General features: G+C 42.8%; 1 protein-coding gene across 2 annotated transcripts in view; it reads right to left on the bottom strand.

Moving 5' to 3' along the window:
• The window catches only part of AP3B1 (adaptor related protein complex 3 subunit beta 1), a 2,001,071-nt gene that overhangs the window by 1,672,421 nt on the left and 315,650 nt on the right, over positions 1 to 13,000 (bottom strand). For both annotated transcript variants that reach the window (XM_086960746.1, XM_086960745.1), the window contains exon 4: positions 10,816 to 10,911. In XM_086960746.1, the coding sequence (XP_086816872.1) occupies positions 10,816 to 10,911 (96 nt within the window). The remainder of the gene's footprint in view (positions 1 to 10,815; positions 10,912 to 13,000) is intronic.

Genomic DNA, 13,000 nt, shown 5'->3' with positions numbered 1-13,000 from the left:
CCATGTAGACAGTGCCTTGTCTCGCCAGTGTGTACTTGCTAAGGATAAGGTATAGGTTCAGACACTGCGTAATGGTCGAGTGACCTGGTCTGAACCCGTAATGTATGGGTGAAAGGATGTTGTTATCTTTAGCCCAAGTAGATAACCTGTTGAGAATTACTCCCCCCCACCACTTTAACTACTGAATTTAATAAAGAGATTGGCCTGTAACATAACTGGCTACTGCGATCGCCCTTCTTAAAAATGGGGACTATAGTCGAAAGACCCCAAATTCTTGGGCATCCAGTTGTCACCGCTGCGTTTATTACAGCCGTGAGAACCGGAGCCCAGAAAGGGATGCTGGACTTAAACAGGTCCGGCGGCAATCCATCCGGACCCGGGGCCTTGTTGATGGTTAGACCCTGTATTCCCCTAACAGTCTCTTGTACTGTGAAGCATAATGGAGACGCAGTTGAAGTTAAAAAATCATAGTCTTCCCGAAGCTCATTACTCTTAAAAATTGTACTGAAGTGGGACACCCACTCCCCCTCTGGGATGTTTGTTCCAAGGGCTGTGTCGTTTGGATTATCAAACAGAGGTTTGTTAATTATTTGCCAAAACTTGCTGCTGTTCCCCAACACTGATGGGTCTAAAAGGGATTCAATTACGTTGGCCTTAATTTCCTTTCTTCTAATAGCTATTGCTTTCCTATAGGCCAAGCGGAGATTTTTTATCAGGTCACGATCTCTGGGTTTAGTTTTTAGTGCGTATTTCAGATCCCTACTTGCCTTTGAGCAATTATGGTCAAACCATTTGGAATTGTTCTCGCTATGTCCCTTTGTTGGCGCTGTGAGCATGGAGCCAATTTTGGTGACCAACCCCTCAAACCTGGACAAAATATTCGAGGGGGTTGAATCAGACGATAGGCAAACAGACAGCTCCTCTTCACATGCGCTGGTTATTTTAGTATACAGGGTGTCTTGATTTATCATTGACCATCTAATGCGACGCCTGCCATTTACGCACCTTAGCGTGCCATGATCGATGCGTGACTGTCGTTTTGCTAATAATGGTCCGCACAAGTTTATGACAAGGGGATTATGATCGCTGTATACACTAGTGAGGATAGTAAAGTGCGAGACCCATTGAACAACATCTGGAGATAATAATATATGATCAATGAAGGATCCCTGCCCATGTCCTTTAAAAGTTGGGGTGTCAAAGGTTTTTGTATCGGGGACCAACGGCATAGCTACAGTCAAATTGTGTTCATTCACTAAGTCGTTTAAGATCTTACCGCCCCTACTATGGGAGAAGTGAAAACCGTCCTCAATATTACACCCTAAGGACCCCATTGGCGTACTAGCTGGGTTACCACATGGTTGGACATTGAAATCACCTGCTATCATCAAATACCGTGATACAGTGTGAACATTTTTGCTCAATATGTCAATTAGGGAGGCAATATTACGAGCTTCGTTACTACTGTTAGCATCATAAAAGTTAACCAGTGTCAGCACATTCTTGCCGTTTTTTATGTCAATCTTCTGTATATTCAGACTAACATTGTGGCAGTTACTTATATTACAGCGCAGGCCTAGGTTGATGAAAATGGCCAGGCCACCCTTGGCTCTGCCCCTAGTCGAGGCAATCGCTGGGATAGTAAAGCTTAGGAAACCCTCAATGTGAACGTTTTCATCCTCTATCCAAGTTTCTTGGAGGCACACAATGCTAAATTTTCTAATGAATGTTAGCCATACTGGGTCCCGTAACTTGTTTGCCAAGCCTGCAATATTCCATGAGATTAAATTTACACAGTCTTCGGGTGCAGGGCAGATAACAGACTCTCTGGTAAATGGAGTAGATGTTGGAGTAGGCGACATTGCGCCTGCTACCGCCAGGCCCGCAGTACTTGTTACAACTGGCTCCTGATACTCGGATATAGGGACAAATGCCCCGTGCTGGCTGTGAGGGTTCTCAATTTTAGATGGAGAATCCGTAATTGACAAAAGTATGCTAGGGTGGTTTTCATGGGTGCTTTCTGTCTTGTCGGCGCCACTTTCGATGTCACCATTTACTGGCCTTGTGTCTGGTAGGAGTGTTGAAGGCGCCTCTATTTCCCCAGAGAACACTGTAGGTAATACTTTAGGGGAACTACTATTTTTAGCAGCAGTTGTTGGAACAGTGTGTGTATCTTTATCAATGCGACGACACCCCAGCTTCTCAGCTGACCTTGTAGTGCATGATGTACTTACCCCTCCCCCCATAGCTTCTGCACTCCTTAGGCATCAGTCGCAATCCTCCAGTCCGCTAAAGGCCTCAAACCTATTAGAAAGCTCTAAAGGCGTGAATGGTAACAAGTTAGACATATTCCCATGAAATCCTGTTTTATGATTAAGAGGTATAGTGTTCCACCCAAGTATAACTGGTGGTGGAGCCAGTTGGTGCATGTATACAGGGTTCAAAGCAGACTCAATATTGGAGAATTGCGAAGTGATGAGGGTGTTGTTATTATAGTGATGTGGGGGGAAGACAGTGGCTCTAGGGTAAAAGTACGTCAGGGGGCGTGGTACTATGCAGTTCTTTTCATTGCCGTATGGCCAATTCAAGATATGATGTACAGCTTTTCTGTCTCTAAAGTTTATAACCACAACATCGCCGCCGTTTTTTTGAGCATGCGAAGAATGTTGAAGCAGCAAGAGGATACGGCGTTGACTTGTCTATTCATTGAGAGTGAAGAGTCCAGGATAACGCCTAGGTTCCGTGCGTGGTCTGTCGGGATGGGTGCTTTTCCAAGGGCTTCCGATGCAGAGGGGGATGTACCTAAGATGAGAACTTCTGTTTTATCTGAGTTCAGTTTCAGACGGCTTTGTTTCATCCATTCAGCAACTTCTTTCATTCCTTCGTGTAGGTTTGTTTTGGCGGTGCTGGGGTCATTGGTGAGAGAAAGGATCAGTTGAGTGTCGTCCGCGTAGGAGATGATGTTGAGGTTGTGTTGGCGAGCGATGGCTGCAAGGGGGCTCATGTATACGTTGAAGAGGGTGGGACTGAGTGAGGATCCTTGTGGTACGCCACAGATGACTTCGGTGGCCTCGGACTTGAATGGTGGAAGGCGGACTCTCTGGGTTCTTCCGGTGAGGAACGAGGTGATCCATTCAAGTGCTTTTCCTTGTATTCCGATGTTTCTGAGGCGTTGTAAAAGGGTGCTGTGGCAGACTGTGTCGAAGGCTGCAGAGAGGTCGAGGAGGATGAGGGCGACTGTGTCTCCATTGTCCAGTAGAGTTCGAATGTCGTCTGTTGCTGCGATGAGGGCGGTCTCAGTGCTGTGTTTTGCTCGGAAGCCAGATTGTGAGGGGTCGAGGGATTTGTTGGCTTCGAGGAAAGCGGCGAGTTGGTTGTTGACAGCTTTCTCGATGACTTTGGCTGGGAAAGGAAGGACCGATATGGGGCGGTAATTTTTGAGTTCGGTGGGGTCCGCTGTGGGTTTTTTCAGAAGGGCGGTGAGTTCAGCGTGTTTCCAGCTTTCCGGGAAGGTGGCGGAGTTGAAGGAGCAGTTGATGACGTCTCGGAGGTGCGGTGCTATGACGGAGTCTGCTTTGTTGAAGATGTGGTGAGGACATGGGTCTGTGGGGGATCCTGAGTGGATAGAGTTCATCAGGCGGATGGTGTCCTCAGTGGAGATTGGGTTCCAGTCGTTAAGAGTGTTCAAGGGGGGAGAATGTTCAGCATATGGTTGGGTGGGTTGGTCTCCGGGTTGGTTGTCGAAGCTGTTGTGGATGTCTGCAATTTTGTTGTGGAAGAATAAAGCCAGGGAGTCGCAGAGGGCTTGAGAAGGGGTGATGTCGTTGGAGTTGGCCGAGGGGTTGGTAAATTCCATGACGATGTTGAAAAGTTCCTTGCTGTTGTGGGCGTTGTTGTCTAGTCGATCCTTGAATGCTGTTTTCTTGGCCTTTCGGATTAGTTGGTGGTGTGTGCGGGTGGCGTTTTTGAAGGCGTCCTTGGTGCTAGTGGTTGGGTCTTTTTTCCAGGCCTTTTCAAGGGAGCGGCAGAGTTTCTTGGACTTCTTAAGATCATCGTTGAACCATGAGGCCTTCTTGCTGCCAGGTTTGCGTTGACGTTTTTTCAGTGGTGCTAGGATGTCGGCGGTGTTGGATAACCATATGGTGAAGTTGGCGGCGGCTTGGTCTGGGTTAGAAGAGTGGGCTGGGGTGTTTAGAAGGAGCGATGAGGAGATCTGGTCGATGGTGATTTTGTTCCAGTTTCTTTGCAGAGTTGGTTGGAGGTGGTTGGTGGGTTTCGGCTTGTTGTAGGTGAAGTGAACGCAGCTGTGGTCAGTCCAGAGTAGATCCGTAGTGTGGCTGAAGGAGACGTGGTTGCTGGAGGTGAAGATAGGGTCGAGAGTGTGACCTGCGATGTGGGTGGGGGAAGTGACCAGTTGTTTAAGTCCGAGGTTGGCGAGGTTGTCCAAGAGGGTGGTGGTGTTGCGGTCGCTGTTCTTTTCAAGGTGAAAGTTGAGGTCTCCCAGAAGGATGTAATCTTTGGAGGGGAGCGCGTGTGGAGTGATGAAGTCCGTGATGTCTTCACTGAATTTTGCGCGGGGTCCTGGTGGTCTGTAAAGGAGGGTGCCTCTGAGTGTGGTCTTGGGGTCGATGTGGATCTGGAAGTGAAGGTGTTCAGAGTTGGCGAGGTTGACGTCAGAGGTGGTTGAGATGCTGATGGATTTCTTATGGACGATAGCGATTCCTCCTCCTGTGTGGCCGGTACGGTCCTTGCGTGTGATCTTATAGTCTTCAGGGATGGCAATGGTGATGTCTGGGGCGGAGGAAGCGTTCATCCATGTTTCTGTTAGGAAGGCGATGTCTGGAGAGATGGTGTCTAGTAGATTCCATAGGTCAATGGCGTGTCTGTGGACCGATCGAGTGTTGAGAAGGATGCAATGTAGGTGGTTGGGGTCGGGAATCTGTGGTGTGTTTGTAGCGGAGATGTTGTCGGTGCCGATGAATTTGCAGGAGAAGCAAGAGAAAGGTCCGTGGGTGTGTCCAGGAGCGGCTTGGACGCAGTTGGGGGCGCGACCGGGGTTAAGGGCTAGGAGGGTGGGGGCATCGTAGGTAATGCGGGGGGGCTGGGCAGCGCGAGGAGCAGGGGGTCTGGCGCTGGGCGCGGTCCAGGCGTGGACGGGCGTAGACGGGCTTACCTTTGGCGCACCTTCGGCGCGGATGGGGCGTGGTCGCTGCGCGTGAACGCTGCGCGCGGGAACTACTGTCATATATGGAGAGTGGAGGGGGAGGGGCGAGGGCGGCTCAGCTGGGAGGTGTGGCGGGCTCAAGGGACGGAGCACAACAACAACAACAAAATCAAAATGGAGGGGAGGGCAGAGCAGGGCGCCGGGGGATCTCATATACAATGCGCAGGTCCAGTTAAAAGAAGCAAGCAATGAAAGCGCTGTAAAATCCTAGCGCTATGAAATCACCAGGCTTAGTAACAGTGCAGCTTTTAAAAATACGATACCACTTTAATGAAAGCGCTGTAAAATCCTAGCGCTATGAAATCACCAGGCTTAGTAACAGTGCAGCTTTTAAAAATACGGTACCACTTTAATGAAAGCGCTGTAAAATCCTAGCGCTATGAAATCACCAAGCTTAGTAACAGTGCAGCTTTTAAAAATACGATACCACTTTGCAGAGCGCAGACAGTTCACATGCGCCTACAATCACTGACTGGAAAAAAGACCTAGATTGGTGTATTCTAAGAGAGAAGACTGTATACATGGTCCGTGGCTGTCCCCGAAAATGGTCTAAGATGTGGACCCCCTGGAATGAATACCGTGGCAATATATGTACTCCTCCCTGTAATATTGATTATGATGATCCCCCCTTCCAGTGATTTCCGATTCATTATCCTACTGTACCTGTATGTATATTTGATTTCATTGTATTCTCCACTATTCACTTCTGTGGAACTGTACCTTTGTGTTTCGAGTCTATTTAATAAAAAGATGTATTTAAAAAAACACATTAAAAAAAACGAGTGTGCTATCTAATGGCTTATATTAAAGAAGGTGGAAGGCACTCGTAGGGGTGTCAATATTAATATGAAGAGGAAGATCGTGAACAGTTTATTTCAACATTTAATACTTGTAGTGTGGGCCTCAATAGTAGGGAAGAATGGAAACACAATGTTGTGGAATAATGTTCATTAATAGTATTGAAGGCTGTAATGAATATGGAAAGGGTAAGTTCTCTTCCAGCTGGATAGATGCTGTTTTTCAATTATGTATCTTAAACTTGGTGCTCGTATATCAGTAATAATGAAGAGCATGTGAGCAGGGATTGAAACTTTGTCTTTGCTATTATTAGTTAGATATGAGATTTTGATGGGAATCATTTCCTATCCGCATATCTTGGAGACAGAAATAGGCTGGGGTAATAACATGAAGAAATAACCTGTTTTAAGATAGGGTGATTGCTAAGAGTACCGAGATGTAAAGAACATAACATCTAATTTGTCACTCATATAGATTAGAGTGTGAAATAGGTTTAATCAAGAAACGATGAGTTCCAAAAGGGAGGTTAGTGTTTATTAGAAGAAGTGAGATTTTAGGAATATAAGACGTTTTCCCCCGTGTGACACGCTCAGTTGATTTTTTATGTTATAATTTTTTAGCACGAAGGGAGCCAATTGAGGTATTAACCTGTTCCAAGATAGTGGCTAACTTTTGTCCGATATGATATATTGAGACGTAATGTGTTACCCCCTAAAAAACAAGCATTTTCCAAAGCAGATTATTAATAGCATAGTACAGGAGATGGTTACCTCCTCTGATAACATTAGGCAGACCAGGCTGTGGCAACCTATATAGGACAGCTGTCTAAAGACTTACACAGAGGAATGAAGAACTACCTTGTTCCAATATGGCAAACTTTGTTTTGAGCATGTTGAATTAATTGGGAAAGAGGACAGAAAGTAATTGTATGTCCTGGTGTACCGGTTTAATCAAAGATTAGATCTAGTCCCGGCAATTTATAGTGGCTGTGCTTCAGTTAAATATCAATACCGGCTCGTCACAACCAGGAGAGACACGCTGACGAGAACGCTTACATTTCTGAGGCTACTGGACGTATCAAGGTCCGACGAGCCGGTATTGACATTTAACTGAATCACAGCCACCATAAATGGCCGGTACTCCATTCCTATCGAATTTACACCGGAATCAGCAAAATTGACCTTGTATCTTCATATGGGGAACATCATACAATTGTACGAACGCTTCAACGAGTCAACATCCTACGCTTTGACATCCCAAAATCAAAAAGGCTTTTTTGATTCTCTACTCGTGAGCAAGCCTTGAAAAAGCCCTGTGGGCGAACGCGCGTCGGCTGCTGCTGTGCCAACACACGTTTGATATGAAATAAAATACACAAGATCTGATTGGAGAGCGTACTTTCATTGGAGCTGAGTCGTGGGAAATTTATCTCAAGTCCACTAATATTTTGTTATGGAAAAATTCCCCTGTGACAATATATATTTAAATTTGGATTATAGAAATAACTGATCAGGTGTGCTCGGGTGCAGTAGATATAATACTGAGTCAGGATTCTTGTAATCCATAGACTGATTGACACCCTAGTGGGTAGGTGCAAAAACACTCTTTTAGAGCACCCTTTACCTGAAAACGTGTAAAAGAAAAATCCTCCTTGTTCGGACTTAGAAGGTCAATAGATGTGCATTTCAATTTGAGCAAACCCACTTTATGTACTCTTCGGTTTAATTAAAGGCAGGTGAGCAGTAAGAACTATTTTAAACAGAGTGCGTGTTGAAATGCAGAGTTTAGTTACTCGGACACATTGTCAGAAGAGGAAGAATTCAGTCACAGTAAGGAGAACAGGTGTGGGCGAAAGCAAAGGATTTTTAAGTGATTATATAACTTCAAGATAGTTTTCAATAACAGAGGAATAGAGAGTTCTATAGATTACACTCTCAACACATATTTGGATTTTTTAAATCTTGATGTTAGGTCCCACTGTTGAAAATTAAAAATGTTATGGATGCTGAGAGGCGATTGGGTGGACCCGTAATAGTGACAGGGTTTTTGTTAAGAAGTTGGAGCTGGACACACTGAAGGTAGACCTGATTCAACAAATAATCAGCTCATTGTGAATGCTTAGTGTAACAGAGAAACACACTAAAGGGACATAATGTGATTTAAGTATTGTTTATCTTATAAATTTTACCATACAGATTGAATAGTAAGAAACTCTTCACATAAGATATATATGATAAATGGGACCTCTCCATAGAGTTATAAGATGATAATGAAGCCTATCCCCAAGAGGTGAGAGGAAGCACAGGGATTGGATGTTTAGTGGAAATTAATAATTCTACTGATAATTAACATTTGATCAAAAAAGTTTTTTTATATTCTAGAGGTCCTATAATTTGAGCAAGTGGGCCATTATCTACAATTTTTTAACATATTTCTTAAGACCTCATTTGTATCTGATTGTGAGCAAGTTCCATTTGCTATCATCTTTGGATTGTAAGGAGGGGAGTCAATTGGTGTATTGCCAATAATGAAGACGTAAGGATCGACTGGAGAGGCCCTAAATATGTGCTACGGAAGTGAGATGAGATATAGTTCACTCCTAAAATACAAAAGAAGATATAAAATATAAATTCTCTGTTATGAGGAAGGGGGGGTACTGGGGGCATATTTTCTGTAGTTCGTCTGTGCTATAGTTCTAGTTGAAATCATCTTGGTGAAGATTATGTCAGATCACAACTTGTGGGGGCCTCAGCGTGGTGCAGCTATCTTTGAAACTGGACATTTGGCACCCCTCAACCCCCTTCACTTCATTTCTTTAGAGATATTAATGACTAATAGTATATTTCTTCTTCCAGGTATCCTTATTCTTTGGGCGCATGTGAGGTTGGAAATCCAGAGTTCAGTAATTTTTAAGTCATTAGTAAAAAAAAAAAAAAAAAAAAAAAAAAAAAAAAGATAGCTCATTCCACTTCAGTAACTTTTAGTAGAAGTCACTTGCTGCCTTATGATACATTCTGTTGGAAAGGAAGGGAAACAGATACATCCATTAGAACTTTACACCTTCCTCTACCCCTGTATGAATGTGCCTTATGGGTTCATCGATCTGCGCCTCAATATGCCATTTAGGCACCGTCCGTAAATATAACGGTCTTGGAATCTTTATTGATTTGCTTTTTCAACATATACAACTATAATAACACCATTGTCTCTAACAAATCGCTTATCCAAATGACACCTATGAACTCTGTGCACTTAATCGAGGTCATCTTAAATCTCTTGGACACTAAATTAGAGCGAAACTGCTCGATACCCAGTTTGTGGCTGTCTGGCTCAGCTGCCTATAACAGGTTGACAACCCCTTCATATATTCCCTATGTGAATGATTTATCTTGTAACAGGGACACATTCCCATCACCTATCCCGACTCTTACAATCTTGGAGTGGATAAAACATATTTTATTAGTGTTTAATGCCAGTGTTTAAGTTTACAGTGATGTAATTTAGAATCATGGTAGGTTCTCAACTTTTTCTGTCTAACAGTGCATATAACACAATTTCCTTTACTTCTGCAATAAAAAGAAAACACAAAAACGTTTGTTCAGACTAAGGTATTTTCTTTAAACCACACTATTCCACGAAGCCATGATTAGCTATACTAGTATTCCAAAAGTTAAGAAGAATCTAAACCACATGATGGCATAACTACCCTCAGTTCTTGCATCCTAGGGGACTATGTATGTGTTGATATTCACTATGAACAATAGTGATCCAACCATAATGAACAGGAAAACAGCACAGACTGGATAGTAAATGGGGCACTTTATCAATGCAGAATAAGTCAATGATTTAATCAATTCATTTTCTGTGAACATGCACCTAATGCCAGTGCTTACAGAACTTATTACATCCCCGGGTCACATGCCTTTGATTCAAAAACACTATCTGGAAGTTCCAGCTCTATCCCTAGCCAACTGAGTTGGGCCACTTAATATTTTCATGGATAATAAATGATTTTCTCTGGAATTCTGTGATAAATTTTCTATTGTTCCAGATGATGAATTGCAGTAAATTAAAATCAACCCGCTGGCAGGGAGAACCCTGCTTGTAGTTGGTCTACTCACACATCGGTTAATCTAGAAGCTGTCCAGTTGTTAAGGAACATGGATTTCTTACGCTGTCTTGGTCATTCATCAATTAAAGTCTCGAACTACAATACTACCAGCTCACATAACTGCATGAACACTGGAAACGGGACGCAGAATATCACATCTGAAGGAGTACAACTGTACACTACTGCAGGAAGGACAGCACAAATAAAGCAGTCTGGCAACAATGTTGGGATGGTATTCACTCCTTCGTGAGAAGCTGCACCACGCCAAGGATTCAATGGACAGTCCTCAAAGGGAGAAGTTGCATCTAATTTACTTTGTGAAAGGAATTGACAACCAAGTCGAACTTTTCTTGCTGTTAAGCAATCTACATTCGATCAAATGGTTTAAAGAGACACGACTGAACATATGTGACCTTCGAACAAATTACATTTACAAAACAAAATAGTGCTGCCATTCACAATGCTTTGAAATGTTTCTTGAAGTAGATCACTTTCTCGTCAGACTTCTCCAGTGTAGGATCTCTGGCACTTGTGTTGCTACATGCAATCTGGATAGTAGCAGTGTGCCCTCCATACAACCAGTTTAGCATTGACCATTTTTTTCCTAACACTCCATTTCGGTTATGTCAGTGTGTATATATATATATAAACATATTACTATAAAGAGCTGGGCTATACTTACTTTCAAAGCACGCTGGAAAGTGCTGATTGATAACAAAGCCAAGTCTTGCTGCTCTTCTGCATAACGTACAAGGTAAACATAGACTAGTTTTTTTATCTAGAAGAAAAAAGAAATCAAACATTTATGACAAAATTGATACAGATTTAGACACGTTTACCACAAAACACTGCAGTCTATAAATCACAAAGTTAAACAAAATACAACTAATTGTTTTTATTCCTCTGTAAAAAGCACCAATTTAGCCTTCTCACAGATGCATGCAAGACACTGCACAACAAAGGATCAGAATACTTCAACTGCTGCCCTAACTTCCACCTACGCACCAGACACCTGAGCTCAGCCTCATTCTCTCTCGCACGCACCCTCCTTATCCACACAAGCAGAATGAGCGGCCTAGTCTTCTCCTACTTCGCACCCGAAACATGGAACATCCTCCCACTCTCTGTACATCAGGCCTCCTCTACACTTCTTGAATTCTGCAAGAAGCTGATGACATGACTTCAACTAACTTCAAACAGACAACCTACACACCTGCTTCAGCACCTGGATACCCTTTGGGTGACAAGTGACTATACATATTCAAAATCATAACATAACCATCTCAAGTTCAGAACATTGCTTAAAGAATTCCTCTTTAGTTTAACATTCTGGCAGCAGTACTAAAGCTAGGAATGCAAAAGAGTCAGCTGTATGCACCACATACATATGCTCACTATTCACCACAAATTGCAACACATTACTGTCAACCAACAAGACCTCCACAACGCCCTCTTAATGGGAATGGGTTTGACAGGACACATAACACAGTTGTTTATGTCTTACTTATTGAATGTGCTACTTTTCATTTTTTTTATTTATTATTAGGGTTCTTTGGTGGTTTTTTCTCTTTCTTTTGTTTTTTTTAGGCCTTCGGTATTCTTTGTGACATGGAGCACTACACTACTTTCCTATAAATCTGCAATTCTGAATTCAATTTCGTTCCACCACTCAGAATAATTGATATACGGTATAAAAAAAAGGGCATGCTTCAACATTTTACTGCTGTTAAATGTATAAAAGTTGGTTAAGCATATAAAAAAAAAACATACTACAACATGTTACTTAACTTTCATTAAAAAAGAGGGGTTGTATGCAGCTCAAAAAGACCATCCTGAAAGAAGCAGATTGCTGGGAAAGTGAAGGTTTGCCAATTTACAAGCACCAATACAGCTCTGAAAGATTTGGCACACAGTATTGGCATTGCAAATGCATTTTCTCCATTTGATTTAGTTTGTATAGTGCTTAGAGCGAAAACATCTGCTTCAAAGCATGTAAAATTATGTGGGAATTTACATTACGCATTAAGATTAGAATAAAGATACATATTTTTTATATTTAGTTTAGTGGTGATCCATCGAAGTGATGCAGTCAAAATAATGATAGATCGATTGGGGTGATAAAGAAGTATTGGTGATTCTGGACTTTCAGAAAGACATTCACATTGACAAGGCCAATAGCTCAGGCATTGCCGAGACCGATTGGCTTTGCCAATAGTAGTTTATAGCTGAACGTGTTGTTGAAGAGCATAAACACTCTGAAAAATGTCAGTTTTACGAATGATTCACAGACCAAACCAGCAATGCATCAACACTCTAACTTCACCTTAAATTATTTTGTTCGACCTCTGATCTGAGCTAAAGTTTGGTGCGCTGTATTTGAAGTTGTGCAGTGGCCAAGAAAAACAAACATTTGCAGTGTAATGGGTCTCGCATTGTTGGGGTTTGAGCTACTGGCATTGCAAATAATGAAGCAACGCTGATGGCTTGGGCTTTCAGTGGTGCAGGTCCTGTTGCTTTGCAAATGCTTGTTTAACATAACTACACCACTAGCTGTGATTCATAACACATGACCGTATGGTATTTTGTGAAAACAAATGTGTTTATCGATATGTCATCAAAATACACTGGCCACTACGATTCCAATTTTGCGACTTTTTACACAGTGCATCAAATAAGGCATTAGTGAAACAATGCCTGCAGGGCAGTCAATCTAGACAGGGACCCTTGCAGTATTATGTAGGACCTGGTGCATTCTCCTGCTTCTTTCCTAGTTCTCTCTTCCTCTTGCCTGCACCGTTCAAACTCTTAGGATCCATGGCGGACGTCATGCTGCTGGCAAAAAGACTCTTGTAAACTCTGATCCCGCA

Source organism: Lissotriton vulgaris, chromosome 3_1 (genome assembly GCF_964263255.1).
Source record: "Lissotriton vulgaris chromosome 3_1, aLisVul1.2, whole genome shotgun sequence".
Classification (NCBI taxonomy): domain Eukaryota; kingdom Metazoa; phylum Chordata; class Amphibia; order Caudata; family Salamandridae; genus Lissotriton; species Lissotriton vulgaris.
Note: the sequence above shows the minus strand (reverse complement) of the source record. Positions and strands in the feature narration are given on the sequence as shown.